Consider the following 19,716-nt stretch of genomic DNA (forward strand, 5'->3'; position numbering starts at 1 on the left):
AAACGTTCTTACATAGCTAGAAGACCAGAGGTTGCTGGCTTTGGTTCACCAGTTTACAGGTCCAAAATCCCTATGATTCTTTTAGCATTTCTCTGGTGGTTGCAAGACAGCAGCTGCAGCCCCAACCACTGCATCTGTATTCAAGGCCAGCAAAGCTAATCACGGCTGCCTTTTTAATCAAGAAAGTAAAAGCTTTTTCAGAAGTGACTCCAACAAATTTCTTTTCAGGTCTCATTGGCCAGAACTGTCAGTAGAGAATAGGATTGTCATCACTGGCTTTGGGTCGATCGTAGTTGATCGCCTGGGTGTAGGCATGTGATTCCTCCAAACAAAATGAAGGAAGGAGGGAATTAACAGTGTTTGCTGCATTCTGCTTTATAAGGTGTCTTTTTATCAATTATATATCACGAACATCTTTCCACATCAAAAAATACAGGGACATAGGGAAAAGGGGGATATTGAAAGAAAGAAAGTAGAATGGTGGTTGCTGGGGAGCAGGGAGGGGACAATGGGGGTTACTGTTGAATGGGTACAGAGTTTCAGTTTGGGAAGATAAACCTGGAGATGGGTGGCGGGGATGGTTGCACGGTAACATGAATGTACTAAACAGAACTGAACTGTACACTTGAAAATGGTTAAGATGGTAAGTTTTATGATATGTGTATTTTACCACACTAAAGAAGTACAGACTCATTTATTCGTTTAATAACTATCTGCTGAGGGCCCACAGGAACTGAAGTCAGCACCGAGGACATAATATTGAACATAATAAACAGAGTCCTGGCCTTCACGGGGCTTAACAGCGGTTGGGGAAGGCAGAAAGTCACCCAAGAAATTCACAAGTGAATGTGAAACGGCAGTGATCACATATGCTACCAAGGAGAGGTGGGGGAAGGGGGTGTGATTCAATCAGGAGGGTCCCCATTTTAACAGCTGTACACCATTCCCTCGCAGAGCTAGTTGCATCGTTATTTCAACAAATCTCCTATTGCTGGATGTTTAGATTCTTTCCACACTTGAGCTGTCATCAATACTGCCACAGTAAACACCCTTCCCAAACTCCATCTTAGTGCACCTGTCTGATTATTTCCTTGGGATAGGTTCCTACGTGTAGAAGTGCGGAATCTTGGGGCAGCCCACGTGCTGAGGCACTTAGCCTATGTTGCCATACTCCTCCCCCCAGAAGCTCGCATCATTTCTATTCCCACCAGCGATGTAAGAAATCACCCTGTTCCTCCACATTCTGCCAACAGCGTCTGTTATCATCATCTTTGTAAAACGTTGCCAGTGTTACGGGTTGAAACATGGTTTCTTGCTGTTTTAATTTCCATTCCTTTGATTATTCCTTTGATTGACCATATTTTCGTTTGTTTCTTTTATGGGGTCACAGATCTTTCCTGTGAGTGAACTCCTTTTCTTTTCCTGTCTGATTTTTAGCACTATCTATGTGAAGGATTGTGACCTCCGTCTGTCAGATGTTGCCGCCACTCTTTGGGCAGCTCTGTGTGTTCCAAGGTCCTCCTCCTTGGGAGACTGTAGCTGTGTACTTGTCATCCAGCCCACTGGGGCTCTCTCCAGGGTGGCATCCACGGCCCTTCCTGGTCAAGTCCCCACCTACCCACCCATGTCCTCTCTAGCTGTCCTCCCATCTATCCTAAGCTCTGCTTACACCTACCCCTGGGTCACTCCTCAAACATTGGGGGGGGTGACTCTGGGCTCCCTGCCTTTGTCTAGGCTGCTCTCCTCTCCCTTTCTCCCCCAGTGAACCCTCAGGACGTAGCTCGGTGCAAGTCTGAGAAGCTCTTGCTGACTCTCCAGGTGGGGTCAGACCCCTACTGGGCCTCCCTCTGCCCAGCACTGACCACTCTGACCTGTCACTATTCATTCTGCAGCTACCCCAGGGGAGGGGGGCCTCCAGCTAGATAGGCATGGGTCAGACGCATCTCTCTGCCCCCAGTGCCTGGCACAGGGGGTGGCGCCAAGCAGGTGATTAGAGAGTGCTTGTGGCCAGAATAAATGAATGAATGAATAAATGAATGGATGAATGAATGAAATCGACCCCTCGCTGTCTCCAGGCTGGTAGACCAGGCATCCAAAGCCTGCTGCTGCCCGCCTACCCTCCACCCCAGGTCTGCTCTCATCAGGGTTAACGTGAGGATATGCAGGTGGCTTGGGAGCTTTCACCACCTGCAGAATCACCTATGGGGCCGGTTATCTGACCTGGGCACTTACTGGGTCCCTTGGACCCTCACCTGCCCTTCCCCTGGGCTCTCTCTGAACTGAACACTGCATTGATCAGGGCTCTGGTGACTTGGATAGAAGATCCAGCCTCTGCCACATAGCCCCCTGCTCTGCTGGGCTGGTCTTGTGGTCAGCAATGAGGAATCTGGGACATTGGCTCCACCAAGCTTCAGTCCTGACCTAGCACCCACCCAGCTTCCCCTCCACAGTGGAAAAAACCTTTCCCATGTCAGGTTGGGAACTGGAACCCTGCCACAGGCCGCAAGCTAGCTTTCTTGCCACCCATATGTGCCCTTCCATTCTCTTTTGCACATACTAACCAGAATATGTCCTCACCATTCCTTTCTTCATGTCACTCCTCTGCTCAAGAACCATCAGTGGATCCCACTTGCCCATCAGATAGAATGTGAGCTCTGCAGTAGGAATTCAAGAAGTCCTGTGACCAAGCTCCAGCCTCATTCTCTGACTCCGTCCACCATCACTCCAGCCAGACTAGCCTCCTCCAGGTTCTTGGGATCACATCTTCTTCCTTCTTTCCTATGGAACTTTGCCTGCACCATGCCTTCTGCCTGAGATACCCTTGCCCTTTCGTCTTACCCATCTAATTCCTGGCTTGCCACCCCACCTTCTCTGGGCCATCTTCCAACCCTTCTAGTCCTTGTAACTTGTTTAAAAACAAAAGAGTAAGCCCTTCTGCACCTTAGAATGACGTGGCTTGGCTTCTTCACACTTCAGACCATCCCAGACCTCTTTGTGGGTATTTTAGGACACTGCACTTTTAAAACTTCCCAGGAGAGTCTGACGCCACCAGCCCAGCTGGGTCCATTGACCTGCATTTGGGAAGTGCTAATAATACAGTGCTTGGATGCCAACCTCAAGTCCACACTGGCTCCTGATGTCTACGCGTTGTGCGCGTTCCCTTCCTCCCTGCAAATGGTAATGATAATAACTACCGTTTACTGGGGGCTCACCAGGCACACTCTGAGCACTCGATACGCGTGATCTCATCTAATCTTCATATGCGATTAGGTAGATATTATTAATCTCACTTTATTGATAAAGAAATTGAGGACCAGAGAGGGTAAGTCTCTTGGCCAAAGTCACACAGTTTGCCAGGGGAAGCCCAGACTCAGGACTGGTTATGCCAAAGCCTGAGCTCCTCAGCCCTGTGCTATGTGGTCTCTGCAACGGGGCCACGAGCCTTCAGGGTGGCCGTGTGGTTCAGTTCAATTTGGGTCAGTTCCATCCTCTTCCACCAGCACTATTGCCACTTGCTTTTGCTAAGTCCTGGGGATAGAAAAATGGATAGGCAGAGGCCCCTGTCCTTGAAGGACATCCCAGTCCAGGTGAGGAGACCAGCACACACACAGTCACGTAAGCAGCGCTGGGACCAGAGCAGTGCACACCCTTTGGGAAGGACACAGAGGAGAGGGTGGGATGCGGATGGGTTCTGCCCCAGTGGGGGGAGCAAGGCCAGTTCAGGCTCCAGGGAACAGGTGGAATTTGAGCCTTGAGGGATGATAGAGAAGTGGAGGAAGGGCATTAAGAAGATGGGGTCACGGGTGAAGTGTCCAGCGGCTATGGCACCGGAGGAAGTGGTGGACAAATTGGCTGAAAAGAGCCTCAAACTCCAGGCTGAGGAGTCTGGGCTTATCCTGTGGGAAATAGGGAGTCATGGAAGGTATGGGAGCAGGCGTGTGTCTGCCCTGAGCACCAGCAAAGGGAAAGACACAGGTAGATGCTCAGTGCAACCTTGCTGCCTGAATTATTGAAGTGTGTCTTTCTCCTGTCCTCACTAGGGTCAAAATCACCTGGGACTATTGGACGAATCCTGCCGGAAGTGGAAGGCCCTATGGCTTCATCTCTTCTCCCCCATTTAGCCCTTCTCTGGGAGGATGGGCAAATTATTCAGCCTCTGAGAGCCTCCATTTACTCACCTGTAACGTGAGGGCGCACGCCAACCTTGCAGATTTTGAGGGTGAAATGAGAAATGTGCAGGTGAGCACAGTATAATAGGTGATTGTGGGTCTTGCTACATGTGTGGACCAGGTGGCATCGGAGGAAGAGCACAGGCTCCAGGACCCATGCTGGAATCCCAGCCCGGGCCCTGGGATGCCCACCTCTCAGGGCTGGTGGGAGGGTTCCATTCAGGGAGCACCCGATACTTAGCAGATGCTCAGCCCTTTGTTTGCTTCTTCGTCTGCCCAGACACAAGTAGTCCTTTTCCTTTTCCCTGTCCCTTAGCTCCCTGTCTCTTGCTGTCAGCTCCTCTGCCCCTGAGCGCCTGGCACACCATAGATGTTCTGTACCCTTTGCAAAGAGCTTCCACACACATCATCTCCCTGGTGAATCCACTCACCCGCTATCGCATTTATAAGGGGGACAGAGTTAATCCCCACTGTGCAGGTGAGGAACTGAGACCCGGAGAGGGAAGGAAGGACACAGACGCCGTTCAAGCACCTATGATGTGTTGGAAACATCAGCCCATTAGTTCTTCCTGACGTCCGGAGAGGCAGGTATTATCCTTCCCACTGCATAAATGTGGATGTTGAGGCTCAGAGAGGGGCAGTAACTTGTCCAAGGTCACACAGCGAGGAACTGGCAGAGGCTGAGTGCAAACCCAAGTCTCTCTGACTCCAAAGTCTGGGATTTAGAGCAAACATTTGCAATGTGGAGTCGACGGATCTATCCCCTAGGGCTGTTGAGAGGACTAAATGGGGTAATTGGTGCGAGGGTGACCAGCACCCTGCTTAAGGACCAGGAGTAGAAGTGGAATCTTGTCTACCTCCCTCTAATAGTATAGAGAACAGGGTCACCACATGCCCAAGGTCACAGCAAGCAATCACAGAGCCCAAGCTCACTGCCCCCAGGATCACTCTTTCCTAGTAAAGGGCAGGGGCCATCCCTCCCCAGAGAGTGGAAACTTCCCAAAGTCCCTCTGACCTGACAGGAGGGTGGAAAGAACAGGAATTTCTGCCATGGTACACCAATCCAGAGCCTGGGGCTGAGAGCTGGAATCCCAGGGTTTGCCAAGGCCATTCCACCAGGCCCTTGCGGCACCGCCCCTGCCCCCGGGGACCTGCATGAAGAGAGGGGCCATCCCAGGGGCCCAGGTTCTTAGAGGACTGAAAATTGGCAAGGTCAAGGGAACAGAGCACAATGGAGGTGGCAAACCAGAGAGTTGGGATGGTTGGAGCTGAACAGAGGAGCAGCCGCAGACTCTTCTTTTCAAATGAAATCCACAGCACATTCTGCTCCCCAACTGCACCAACCCACAGTCACCAGCAGGCCCCAGAGGAGCAGGGAGGCTGAGACAGAAAAGCAGCCTGACGGCCAGGAGCCGGCCCGGCCCTCACAGCTGGGCCCCGTGGTCTTCTGATGAAGTCGAACAATTTCACAGAATATCAGTGTCAGACAAGGTGCTCTGTGACCACGATGGGTCAGGACACATCCAGACCACCGGTAGCTACCGGCTGAGCAAAGCAAAGAGGAACATTGTCCAAATTATGTCAGTGACCACACAACCCTCTCCTGGCTGGAGCATGACTGCGGCTGCTTTGCCAATTGCATCCTTAGCTTGGTCTCCTACATAGGATTGATTAAGATGCCCCACCACGGATTAGCCCTGCTTCCCAACAGCATCCAATCTGCAGCCCACTTCCTCAGACCCGCCCCCAAGTCACGTCACACAAGCCCAAATCCCATATAAGTCCCTTCTCACACCCTCTTACAGAGACACCTCATAGATCGCATGGGGTTTCTCCCCTAGCTGCAATGAGCCACAAACCCCACCATTAACCACAGGCAAGCTCCTGGTGTTCCTCACCTGCAGGGCACCAGCAGACGGACCTCATCAGATCCCCCACCGCCCCGCGCCGTCGCCACCACCACCTAACCCTGCAAAAGGCGAAGCCCGGGATCCATCCCCTCCCTCCCACAGGTGAGGAAAGTGAGGTCCAAGCCCAAGGTCACAGAGTAGGGTGAACATGTACTTTACCGTTCCAAGGGGATACTTTCGAGGGTGAAAGGACGCACTACTACTAACTAGGCGGGGACAGTGGGCCTAAACCAGGACTGTCCCGGGCAGGCCAGGCGAGTGGTCTCCCAATCAGGCAGCAAGAAAGTGGGGGAGCCGGACGGGGGTCGAAGCCTGGCCCGGCCATCTCTGTCCCTGCGCCCTCCCGGGGACAGGGTTCTCTCTGTGGACGGGCCTGGCAGCCAGAGACCCCCTGGTCTGGGGGTGCGCTGCAGTGTGGTGCCTAGGCGTGGGCCACACCCAAGTTTCCACGCACACAGCTGTCCCAGCCGGCCACGCCACTGTGTTTGGTTTTCCAGAGAGTTCCCTCAACTCTCTGGATGCCTCATTTATCCTGCCCAGAGGGGGACTGGGGGCGTGGGAGGGGTTCACATAAAAGAATCTGCAGGTGAATGAAGGTGACCGCCCTAAACACTGAAAACTTTTTTATTTTAGCCTTTCACACTGGGGTTCTTTCTGATGCGGTCACCCGTTCCCTGCGGGAGTGAGCTGAGCGCAGGAACGGCAGTGAGGGAACATCTGTTACAGCAGGGCCTTTCCTCCAGGAGGTAGCAATGACCCAGAAAGGAGAGGGAGGGGGTCCCAGGGCTGTGTCCTTCCCTTGGCCGTGACCCCAACCCTGACCCAGAGGCCCAGCCCAGGTGAAGGCCAGCCCTCCAGGAGGCCCAGGCTGCAAGCTCTGAACGTGGGGACGTAGGATGAGGTAGTGCCACCATCCCTTTGATGGGGCCCAGAGGGGCTTTGCAGAGATCAGCCTAAGAAAAGCGTCACTCGGTGATGCAACCATACGGTGATACCTCCAGGGGCTGCTCAGGCAGCTGGAGCTGTTTGTCCCTGCGCTCGATGGCCCCAACGGTTGTGTGAGTGTCACTCTGCTGCCTCTGGTGTGACAATTTTTAACTCCTCTGTTCCCACCTCAGTTTCTGCTCTGCACTCTGTGCTAACTTACAAGGCACCAGGCTCAGTGGACTGGGAGCCCTTCGAGGGTGAGAACTGTCATCAGTTTGTGTCTCTCTCCTCCTAAAGATCCCAGCTTAGCGTCTGGCACACAGTAGATGCTCAGTAAATGCCACCTGAACCAAATTAGTTAAGTCGGGAGTCTGAGACCCAGGGAAGTGGGGGAGGCAGCATTCCCTGCAAAAGGCTCGTGGATTCTGGTCACTTCTGTACATGCTCAGTGACCACCAGCTGGGCACAGGAGAGACCGAGGTGAGTAAAGCAAAGGTGCTGACCTTGAGCAGGCAGCCATGCTCCATGATAAATGCGCAAGGCCCAGAGATGGCCCAGGGGTGGCACACGGGAGCCAGGACTAACTCGGCCCAGAAGCGGTGACATCAGAAAAGCCTTCAGAAGAGGGATGTCTGTGCAGTGGTCTGAAGGATGAGCCTGAATTTGCCCAGCAGACAGGAGACAAAGGGCATCCGGGCAGAGGAGACAGCTTGGCAAGGGCATGGGGCAGCAGGGTGAGCGTGGGGTGGGGCTGACCAGGGCGAAAGCTGGGAGGTCAGCAGAGGTCACTCATGGAGGGTGTTGGATCCCAGAGCTACAGGAGCCATAGGAGGGATGCGGGCCGGGGACGTTAGCTCTGAGTGAAAACAAATCACGCCATCCCCCGGCTGGACTAAAAGACACAACAGGAATAAGAGCCCTGAGAGGCCTTCACAGAGGATCGGGGACACCGGGGTAGCACCCAGGAGGGTTCCTGTTCAGAGGCCAGCTCTGGGGGGACGCAGAAAGGGCTCTTGAGGGCCCTGGCTGCTACAGATCTTCTCAACTAATCATATTTGACCTTCAAATCTTTACAAAAGGTATTAATAATCCGAACAGCAATGGCCCAGTAATGTAATCATCTCCTCCCTGTGCATTTCTGTGCAGTTCTCAAAATGCTCTCGGGTCCACTGTCTCCTGTGAACCTCCATCTAACCCCATTTTGCAGGTAGTGAAATTGAAGTCCTGTGTGATCACATCGGGGTTAGACCCAGAGCCAGGCTAAAACCCAGGGAGCAGTTCCGTGTCAGCCCTGGGCGTCGGGCTCAAAGTCCAGTTCCTTGTCCGGAAGGGGGTCCCCAGGGCTGTCGGGAAGCCCGTAGTACAAGTCTTCCTCTTCCTGTTCCGGCTCCTCTGTACCTGCGTCCGAAGCCTCCTCTTCCTCCCGCTTTGTCCTCGGGGGTCTCTGGCAGGAGCTGGGCAGGGCTGCCACCTGTAGCTGCTTCTCTGGAGGCACATCCTCCAACGTTGGGGCATCAATGAGGGCAAAGTCATGGAAGCGGTCCAGCCGGCACCTGCAAGCCTGGGGCTCCGGGGTTGCAGGCCGGGGCTCCGCCCCCTCAGATGGTGCCAGGTTGGGGCTGCTGCCCTCACTGGAGCCCACGTCCAGGTCATCTTGGAAGGAAGCCAAGGGTGCAGGGCCCTGGGGACAGGTCGGGGGGCTGCAGGGGCAAAGGCGGAAAGGGCGAGGGTAGCTCTGAGTCAGACTGCCTGGGTCCAAATCCTACCCACTAGCTGCAAGGCCCAGGGTAGGTGAGTTCACCTGTCTGGGCCTCAGTTCCCTCCTCTGTAAAATGGGGGAAATAACAGCATTCACTCCTATGTTTATCCCTGAGGTTTACAACAGATAATGAACGCAAAGCACTTTGCACAAGGCCTGGCACATAGTAGGTGCTCAAGAAATGGGCCTTTATTACGTTATCCAAACCAGGTCACTCCTCTGCCTCTCCAATCACTTGGAGGTCTCCTCTGGGCCCACAATCCCTATCACACTGGGTGTCACCTTCTGTTCCCTTGTGTGCCTCCCCCATTGGACGAGGAGCTCCTGCAGGGTAGGGGCTGTCAAGGGCTGGCAGGGAGTAGGTACCCAGTAATGCTGGTGGATGAGTGACTACGTGGATGAATGAGGAACCCAGTTCATGAACAGCTGGGGACAGGGTGGGGCGGGGAGTGACCTGACTGAGGTCACAGAGCACATCAGTGGCAGAGCCTGGATTTGAACTCAGGTCCTCTGGCTCCCTGCCCTGGCCCCTCATGACGAGTATTCGGACAACTCTGAGGTAGGACCGATTATTCCCATGTGGGGAAACTGAGGCTCAGGAAGGTGAGGGACATCCGTAGGTTACACAGCAGAGGAGCTGGGATTTGAACTCAGGCCCATCTAAGCCAAGACCCATGTGTCTGCTACCCCTGCTGCTTCTCAGGGTGTCCCCAGCCTCTCTACTCCCCAACGTCCCCAGCCACCTCTTAGTGGCCACACCCCTCCTCCTTCACCCCAGCACCCCTGCGCTCCGTGCACTCACCCGGGCCTGCCCTGACTTGGGTCTCTTTCTCCCTCGTCCTGGTCCGAGCCCCTGTGGATGACCACGGCGGCTTCCAACAAGGCCTGAGGGTCGCGAGGGCCACCTTCTCCTCCATCGCTGGCTCCTGGCTGTGGCCGTCCCGGCTTAGGAGCCAGGACGGGGTGGGGGTCTTCACTGTAGCCCATGACCTTCATCTGCATGTGGCTGAAGTCCGGCAGGCTCTGGTCATAGGCGGCTTCCTCCCACAGCCTGACGTAGGGGGTCCGGGGGCTGCGCGGGGGCACAGCAGACAGCGGGAGAGAGAACAGGCAGGTGGGCAAAGATTCGATCAACAGATGTCAGTGCCGTCCCCTGGCCCACCTGCTCCGCGCACCGGCCCCCCCACCCCGATCTCAGAGAAGCGTCTGCGGGTGGTTACTGTACCCAGTTCATTGATGAGGAGGCTGAGGCCCAACAAGTTAAGTTGAGCGGCAGAGCTCAGACCCTCAGTCCAGTATTCCCTTCACCCGCGTCTCCAAAGCTAACTCCAAGGCTGCGGCTGTCAAATGAAGACCAGCTCGCGTTGCCTGAGCATTTGCTGGGTTCCAGACGGTGGCCTGAAGCCTTTACATTTATCATCCCATTTATTCTGAATGACACCTTGAAGCAGAATGGTCGTTCCCGCTTTTCAGATGAGGACAGAGCAACGGTAAGAACCAGCTACTGAGTGTTCCTTGCAGGCCGGGCTCTATCAGTTAGCTCGTCTAACCCTCTCTGTAACTCTGGGAGATACTGGAGGAAGCTGAGGCACAGACACCTTAGCTGGCTTGCCCAGGTGGTGCAGACCTAGGGGGTGGTACTGGGGCCCCAAGCACCCCTTTCTCCACTGCTCTCTACAGTCCAGGGCTGGGAGCAGCAGGGAGGAGCGCAGGCTCAGGGTGGCCTGAGCCCCAGCTCTGTTCTAGCAGCTCTCCCTGTGTGCCCAGTCCTGAGGCTGGCCCCCACACCCACCCACCCAGATCTGGTCTGGTGTTGACTCCCTGTGAGGTTTGGGGCTTGTGATTGCACTTCTTGAGCCTCAGCTTCCACATCTGTATAATGGGCCTGCCACCCCCCTACCCCACAGGGTTTCTGTGAGGACTGAAAGAAGAAATGGGCACAAAACGCCTGACTTGCTCTCTGGTGCTTTGGAAGCACTTCCTAGTGATGATGGCAAAGGCTTCTAGAGGGCCCGCTATGCCCCAGGCTCTGTTCTGAGCACCTGGCTTATTAAAGTCCACCATCCATATCACAGGTTCTGCATCCGCACATTCAACCAACCGTGGATCTAAAATATATATTTTTTTAAGTTCCAGTAAGTTCCAAATAGCAAAACTTGAATTTGCCACACACTGGCAACTACTTACAGAGCACTTACACTGTATTTACAAACATTGACACAGCATTTACGTTGTATTAAATATTATTAGTAACCTAGAGATGATTTAAAGCACAGGGGAGGATGTACACAGATTGCAAGCAAATACTAAGCCATTTTATATAAGGCACTTGAGCATCTGCGGATTTTGGTGTACGTGGTGGGAGAGGGTGTCTGGAACTCATCCCCTACAGATACTGAGGGACGGCTGTATTATCTCACTTAGCCCTCCCTGAAGCCTAGGAGGAAGGTACTATTAGTATCCCTATTTCACAGATGGGGCAAAGAGAGGCAGGTTGCTTTCCCAAAGTCACCCAGACAAAAAGTAGCAGGGCCCCAGGGCTGTGCCTTGGCCATCAGGATGCCTCTTGTTTGCTAGAGGAGTAGTAGTCACCGCTGTGTGGGATTTAGGGTCACACCTATTTTTGATTTCTGGTCTGCCACTACTTCACTGTAAGACAGGACAAAAATCCCTGAGCCTCAGTTTCCTCATCTGTGAAATGGTAATAATAAAGCTCACCTCATAGAATTGAGAGGTCAAAACAATCCATGATTTCTGATAGTATGTTCTCAGTAAGTGGGAAGGCAAAGCCAGAGCCTGGGGCCGGGGAGAAGACTGGCCTGAGGGGCTCACTGCCCCTCCCCTCCCTCCACTGCCCCACCCCTGCCCCAGAGGGCCCAGCACCCACCTCTTCATCTCAGCAGTGAGCCCATTTTCCAGCAGGCCCAGCGCCTTCGGTGACAGGATGCCTTGGAAGTCAGAGTCAGCGGGTACGAAGGTGATCTGCAAGGCAAAGGGGAGAAGGCTTCTCTGCAGCTGCCCACACACATCCGTGGTCACTGCTCCCCCAGAGCACGGGCCTAACATCTCCACATACCCTAGGAGACAGGCCTGACAAGGGAGGCCACCCCGTCTGACAGGAGGGTGCCTGCTCAGGGCCCAGCACCTGTGACCGCCGGATGTCTGGGTTCCTGCTCTCACTGGCTCTTCATTCACCCAGCACCCATGCAGCATCAGCTGTGTGCCAGGCACTCTTCTAGGCACTAGGGGGCAGCCATGAGTAAATGAGACGAACACCCCTGCCCTGGGGGAGGTCATATCTTGTCATTTCCAGGGGTTCTCGTCCAGTGCCCAGCACTTGCCCGACCCGGAGTAGGCCCTTCGTCCGCATCTGATGAGTGAGTGGGAAGCAGTTCATGTGTTTCTTGGCACAGACAGAGGCTGCGGTGGGGAGGACAGAGAAGTGGATGGCTGAGGTTGTGCCTATACTACTGAACTGTTCACTTAAAAATGGTTAAGATGGTAAATTTTATGTTATGTTATATTTTACAATTAAAAAATGTAGGACTAGTAATGCCTGTCTCCTGGATTCCATGAGATAACATATAAGGAGTCCCCCAGCACAGAGCCTGGCACACAGTAGTTGCTCAGTAAATCATAGTTTGATGCTACTGAAGATGAAGTTACCTGACTTCTCTAAGTCTTGTTCTCCCCAGCTGAAAATTTGTTCAACAAATATTTGATGAGACCCCATTGTGTCATGCCAGGTTCATAAACGGCAGCCCCTTTTCTCCCTTTCCCGTAGAGTACGGTGAGAGAAAGACACTTGTCTGCACCAGGAAAGCACCCAATCCTGCTGGGGAGAAGGGAATGATAGATGGATGTGTTCTTAGAACTCCTGTGAGGGGTAAGCTTCCCCCAGATGTCTGGAAATGAGGGAGGGGCCTGGGTATCTTCCACACCCACTTAGTATGTCCCGCACTTGCCAGCTGACTCTGTATTTCCTAGAAGCTGCCCCTTCCTCCAGTCTTCCTCCTTCTCCCCATCATCATAATCACCACCACCACCATCATCTCCATCAGCATCATAATTACGTCATCACCAGCAACATCAGCACCGGTGCCTTCATCACCATCACCATCATCATCGTCACTCTACAGCATCATTATCATTGCCACTGTGAAAAGCCTGGAGGAGGAGGAAAGTCCTGACAATCTTACAACACAAGTTCTTTTAAGAAAGGGTGACAGGCAGAGTTGAAGCTGGGGAGGGGAGATCAGATCATAAAGACCCCAGAGCATCAGGCTAAGAAATTCAGCCTTTAATCCAGAAGCAACAGGAGCCCTGGAGGAGTTCTCAGCAGAATACAGAGCCAGATTTGTGTTCAGGCAGAGTTCCGAGCAGTCCCCAAAGGGAGGGAACAGAGGGATGGAGGGAGGCCCGTGGAGAGGACCAATCCATCAGCCACCAATCAGGGGCCTGGTCCTGGGCTCCAGCAGAGCAGGCAGGAGTGGGGAGTGGGCGACTTGTAGGCAGAATCAGAAGCCAGACAGGGAGAGGCCCTGCTTTCCCAGACGATCCTTCCCCTTCTCCCAGTTCCCCTGCCCCATCTCAGCTAATGGGCACAGCATCCCTGACAGTCCCACCTGCTAGATTTGCCCCAATTCCTCCTTCCCTCTCAAGCCTGAGGCCCAGCTGACCACCAAAACTGACCAAGTCTACTTCAGAAATTCAATAAAATAAGCTGGATGGGAGGACCAGGGCCACGCCCAGCCACGACAGGTACTATATGTTTGGTGAACTGGGAATGTCTTCTCAGCTCCTACAGCCTTGGGTTCAAGTTCTGCCTTAGTCTAGGAAATGATCATCCTCCCTTGGACCGAGAAGGAGCCTCCCCCACTGGCCTGGTTGCGCTTGAACGTTCCTCCTCCCAGATGTCAGCCTGATAGCTTCCTCGAACTGCAAAGCTGCTCACAGCCGTCCCTCATCCCATCCGCTAAAGGGTCAGGTCCAAACTCCTCAGCATGGCATGCAGGTCCCATGGACCCGAGCCCCACTCCCTCTCCGCCTTACTTCGCTCCCCACGCCCTCCGGCAGCCAGGCTGACCCGCTTGCCTTGTCCTTTCACCTCATGTCTTTGCTCGTGCGGTTCCTTCTGCCTGGAATTTCTTTCCCCATCTTTTCTGCCTGGTGAACTTCTACTTAACCTACAAACCCCAGCTCATCTTCCCTGTGAAGCCCACTCCCTCCCCATCAGGCAGAAAACTGTCTCCTCCATGAGACCCCCAGGGCCCCAAAGACAGGGACGGCTTAATTCACATGGGTACTGGCTACCCCTTCCCCCATATCATAATCGGCTAATTCCATTCCCTTATGTTTATATTTTTTTCAATCCAGAAAATTCCCATTCGTCAGGCACTGAGGCAGGGGAGGATCCGGCAGGGAGGATGGGCGCCAGCAGTTGCTGAGGGCTCTGATGGCCCAGGTTCCAATGAGACAATGTGGGAGACCGGGACCCTCGTCTAGCACACCTCCCTGGTTTACGACACACTTCCCTCCCCTCCTTTAGTGTTCCAGCCCTAACAGCCTGCGTCCCTGAAACACACACCCACGTCTGTGCTCACACACCGGCACACACATCCAGAGACCCTCCCAAAGCCACAAACACCTGTCCTGAGAACGCTGCCTTCGCATTGGCTCCCGGCCAGGCGTGATGCCAGGTCCCCCACCTACAAGCCCCCACTGGCTCCTCCACAGGCCCGGGCGAGCCTCTGCTAAGGCCCCAGAAGTGGGGCACAGGGAGGGGCATTTGAGTCAGGGCCTGGTGGGCACTGAAACCTGTGCCGTTTCTGACCCGCCATGCGGCCTCCACGGCACACGAACACGTGAATCTATCAACAGTTACTCATTAATACCCAGCAATATTCCCTCCTTCCCCCCTCCCGCCACTCCCTCATCCCCACTGCCACCCGGGCACCCTGCCTACCGCCCACAGCCAGCTCTGTGAACGGAGCGAGGCAGGAAGGACACTCCCCCCACCCCACCCCGGCCATCACCTTGCTGTCCCCCAGGGCCCTCTTCTCCCGGTGACCTCTGCTCAGGACACCGAACAGAGAGAGGCGAGTTGACTGTAAACTGCTGGGTAAACGACCACAAACCAGCCGGGACCGCCTCGGTGCTGAAGGAACGCGCTAACAGCCTGGGGCTTCCCACAGAGGAGACAGGACTGGGAGAGCCGAGCCCGGGCCCCCAGGATCCTCCCCCCTCCTCCCACACCCCAGCACGGCCATCCAGGCAAGAGGCGAGGAGGTGTCTGAGTGTGTGAGGCTGCCTGGGGCCTGGAACCCTGGATGGCAGGACCAGCAAGGCCCTTAAGATGCACACGCTTTCCCACCCCCTCTTCCTGACTCACATATTCTACAAATGTGGAAACTGAGGCTCAGAGAGGGAAGGGGCTTGACCAAAGTCTCCCAGGTAGTCAGAGGCAGAGCCCAAGTTAGAATCCATGCTTCTTTCCTTGTCTCCCTGTGTCTATCTGACCAGCTGCTGTGACCTTGGAGAAGTCACTCAACCTCTCTGGGCACTGAAGGATTACAACTCCTGATATGCCCATTTCACAGGGTTGTTGAGAGGATCACTAACAGTAAGCATGGCAGCGCTTCACCTAAATATAACGCTCTACAGTTTACAAAACTGCCCATCTCTTTTCTGTTCTCCATAATAACTCTGTGAGGCTGGGAGAAATAGGAGCTCGGGGCCTCATTTTGCAGATGAAAGAAACTGAGGTTCAGAAAGATAAAGGCCACACAGAGAGTTTGGAGCAGAGCTAGAACTAGAACTCAAGATTCCCAAACCAGTGCTCTTCCCATCACTAAGTCACTTATTAGGCTAGGAGTTCGTTAAAAGATAGAGCTGCCTAACTCAGGCCATCAAGGTTACAGCTGACCCACCCAGAACACTCAGCAGGCCTGGGACACAGGGATTGCCCTCCCGAGGTGGAGGGCTATGCTTTAGGTGACACACATCTGAGCTCTGATCCTAAGCCTGACACTTAGGAGCTGTGGGACCTCACTTTCTGAGCCTCGGGCTTCTCTAGTGTAAAATAGAACGTCAAAGGTACCAAAAAGTTCAGGATGAGGACTGAACTGCACCAGGGATGCAGGCGTGCCGGCAGGCAGCAAGCCCTCATAAACTCTGGTTTCAAGCACCTGGACTGTGTGGTGGGTTTTACTGCGTCTCCCCCATGGTGCCTAGTTCAGGGCTCCAGATCCAGGGGGCTCCTGATCTATCTCTATGATAAGGGATAGAAGGGTGGATGGATGGACGGACGCTCAGGAGAACGGAGATAAGAAAAGAAGGGGGAAAGGGGAAAGGATAACAAGATGATTGAAGGATGGGGGATTGATGCCTGGAACAGAGGCACAGCCCCAGGCCCTCCTGGGCCCTGACCCCCAGGCCACCTGTCCCCACTACCACCTACCTTGGGGTAGCACTGGCACATGCTCCAGATGACACCCCCGATCACCATGACACCGCCCATGGCGTAGAAGGTGCCGTAGACCTGGGGCCGGTCGTGGCTCATGAGGAATGTGCCGAGGGCCAGCAGGAAGAGCCCCAGCATGATGAAGCCGATGCGGAAGGTCTTCTCATCAGCCATTGCTGCCTGGCCAGGCCTGGGCTGTGCACCACCTGCAGAGGGGCGCCAATGAATCAGCCAGCCGTCTGCACACGCTCACACCGGAGGAGTGACGCTCTGGGATCACTGCAGATCAGGGCTTCAGGTAGGAGGGAAGGAGGCTCCCTTCGGGTCCAGCTCAGCCCCTGGGAGCACCAGTTCTCCAGGCTGGAGGAGCTACGCTTGGGTGGCCACGTGCTCCCACCTTCACTCCCTCTCACCTTCCCTCTGGGCCCTCCGGAGTGTGTGGGAATCCGAGTGAGGGAGACACGAGGGAAGGAAGGGGAGGTTCCAGGGGCTGGGCCTTAGCCAAGGCTTTGACATCAGCTCATTTGCCTGTTCAGGGCCAAGCTGGGCTGACAGGTGGCCCCGCACCGTCCAGCCACGGGAAGCAGATACCATGCTGCAGCCCCAAGACATCAGAATGCCACTGGAGGATCCCACAGGGTCCCACAGGCTGGCATTTTAGAATCCTGAAGATTCTAGACTATTCAAGGTCATGTGCCCATCTGGCCCCTATTTATTTGACCGTGGCTGCGCGCATGGCTCTGTTCTAAACATGTGACACATATTAACTCATTTAAGGAACCCCGTGAGGCAGGTATTACTATCCCTACTTTACAAATGAAGACACGAACAAGTAACTTGCCCAAGGTCACGCAGCTAGAAAAGGCAGAGTAGCTGGGATTTGAACCCGGAGGCCGTGGGTCCACAGTATTGCCACTGGGTGATACTGCCTAACTGTAGCACAAGGGTTAAACGTGCAGGCTCTGGTGGCTGGACAGACTGCCTGGGCTTGGGTTCTGGTTCCTCTATCATGGTGCAGTGTGGTCTTGGTCAAGTTACCTCCTGTGCCTCAGTTTTCCTCCTCTCTACAATGGGGATAATAATAGCAACTCACAGGATTGGGTCTATCCCCAGGCTTGGTCTCCCTGTGTGCCTCTGTCCCCTTCCCATACTCTGTGCTCCAGCCAGGCCTGCTGGCTCTGAGCTGGCCGTGGTGAGGCAATGCCCCTCTAGGGTGTGAATGGCCGACAGCAATTTCCTTGCCTCCTAACCTAGGAAGATACCTTCATCCTAAGAATGAGACTCTAATGGTGGAATTGCAGTCCTAGGGACAGGATGAGGGTAAAAATCAGATTCCCCTACAGGATTATAGGGAAATGAGGGTCAACAGTATCTCTAAAAGAAAATGTTAACATGTAGTTTGTATGGTATTGAATTGCCACTGCAGGAGAAAAGGCTTTCATTTGGCATCCTGACTTCATAGGTTTGGGGATTTTCCTGTTTGTGATGTCACCCTCTCCCTCCTCCCCAACACAAGCTGTGCTGGTTCCCGACATCACACCTGTGCTCACGTGATACCCTCTGACATCTCTGCCCACAGTGCCTTGGGGTTTCATTGTGAAGCTGTTTCTCCTTCACCAGCCCTCAGACCCAGCGCTTACAGTTTGCGGAGTGGGGCAGAGCTTGGGGGACCCTCCCAGTGAGAGGCTGCTAAGCGGTCAGAGCAGGGCTGAGAGGCACCAGGTGACAACCATGTTTGTTTCCCGGGGTGACCTTGGCCTGGTGGCTCCGCTCTGGGCTTGAGTCTTGTCATCAGTGATTGAAGGTGGTATTAGGCCACCTCCCAGGGGTTGTGGAGGGAAGTGACATGATGGAGGGAAAAATGCTTTGTAATCTGGGATTACTTACAGGGCAGGACCGTCCAGGGAAATACTATTATAATCATCTTATACAGGCTCAGAGAAGGGAGGCTACGTGCCCCTCCCAGAAAAGGAGACCGGGGCCCAGAGGGGCCTCAGCCTGCCTGTCTGGTCCTGAAGCCCCGGCCCACGGCGGGATTGGATCTGCGGGGTCGCGGTCCAGCAGGAGCCTCTCGCGCCCCCTGGTGGCCATCGTAGCACGCGCTTGGCGACGTGCTTTCACACCACCGTAGGTCATGCCTGAAACCCGCAGCCCCGCGAGGGGCGCAGGGAAGATCGTGCCTATTTCACAGGCGAGGAAACCGAGCCCGGGGAGATTTCCCCAAAGATCTCCCCAAACTGAATCGGGGGCTGAGCGGTGAACGGGATCCACACAGTCCCAGCTCCATTGTGGATGGATCGGATCTGGTCCTTAGGGCTTCCTGAGAGTCCTCCGGGTCACCCGAGCACTCTCCGAGTCTCCCCATCTTTTCTTTCCTCACCACGACCCGGCCTCCTTTCCACCTTTTCTCTCCTTAAAAGAGGGGGGTAGGGGGGAAGTGGCAACGAGTAAGCAGCTCTGGGACAAGTAGGTGCTCGGTAAAATGGGTCTAGTCTAACCTCTTCCACAGAGCCGCGGTGAGGGTTAAGCGGGGACACGTGAGTACCGGGCATTGGAAGTATTGGGTTGTCCGCGGGTCCCGCTCACGTCGCACCTGCCTCTGACTTCTGTTTCCTTCCCTGCAAAGCGGGGGGAGGGGGAGGAGCGCTTGCGGAGTCTGCCATCTTCCAGCAGAGGACGCGATAACCACGGTTTTCTTCCGGTCTGCAGAATTCGGGGTCCTCGCAAGATCCTAAGAGCTGCTTCAGGGAGGGGAAACATCACACCCATTTGACCGATGCAGAAACTGAGGCTCTGCATCAGTAATGGCCCAAGATCACAGAACCTATAAATAGCAGAGCCAGGGTTCAAGCCAGGCCCCACGTCCCTCTTTTCTTGAGCGCCTGCTACGTGCAGGACGCTGAGGTATGAGGTGTCTGATGAACACGGGTTTTCAGTGTGATGGCGCTTGGTCCTGTCTTCTGGGGCACACTATGGTAGAGGTTCTGAGATATGCCTGAGGTCCAGCAGGTGCACAAAGCAGACAGAGGGAGAGACTGGGGTGGAGGGGGAGGAACGAAGGGACAGATTCACAGGAGGGATTCTTGAGAAGCCAGCTGGAGTTCTGTCAGGGCAGGAAAAGCAGTTCAGGCAAAGAGACCAGTGTGTGCAAATGCCCAGAGGCAAGTAAGCACTGACACGTAGCTGGAGGTAAAACGCTAAATGCTATGCACACGTTCACCCCTATACGGCATACTCCTCCCCTTCCTGTTCCTCCGTGTCAAATCCATCCTTCCACCACCGGGATACCCTAGCCGACATCCTCACCTCCTCTCTCACACCCACATCCTATTGGCCCTACCTCCGAGACAGAAGAATCCAATCACTTCTCACCCCCCACTACTGCTCATCACCCTGGTCTTGAGCTCAGAGAGGCGGAAGTGAGTGGTGGCGTGAAGCGAGATCTTAATTCCCTGCCCAGGAATTGAACCTGGGTAGCCTGGATGAAAA

General features: G+C 54.5%; 1 protein-coding gene across 1 annotated transcript; it reads right to left on the reverse strand.

Moving 5' to 3' along the window:
• Positions 1-8,291: 8,291 nt before the first annotated feature.
• BSND (barttin CLCNK type accessory subunit beta) lies at positions 8,292-16,401 on the reverse strand (the record flags this gene model as incomplete). Its single annotated transcript, XM_082655031.1, has 4 exons — positions 8,292-8,706; positions 9,568-9,837; positions 11,653-11,747; positions 16,225-16,401. The coding sequence occupies 4 exons, from the start codon at positions 16,399-16,401 to the stop codon at positions 8,292-8,294; spliced, it is 957 nt and encodes a 318-aa protein (XP_082511157.1).
• Between the last annotated feature and the right edge of the window lie 3,315 nt (positions 16,402-19,716).

This window comes from Grampus griseus (genome assembly GCF_964374135.1).
Source record: "Grampus griseus genome assembly, chromosome: 1".
NCBI classification, from domain to species: Eukaryota; Metazoa; Chordata; class Mammalia; order Artiodactyla; family Delphinidae; genus Grampus; species Grampus griseus.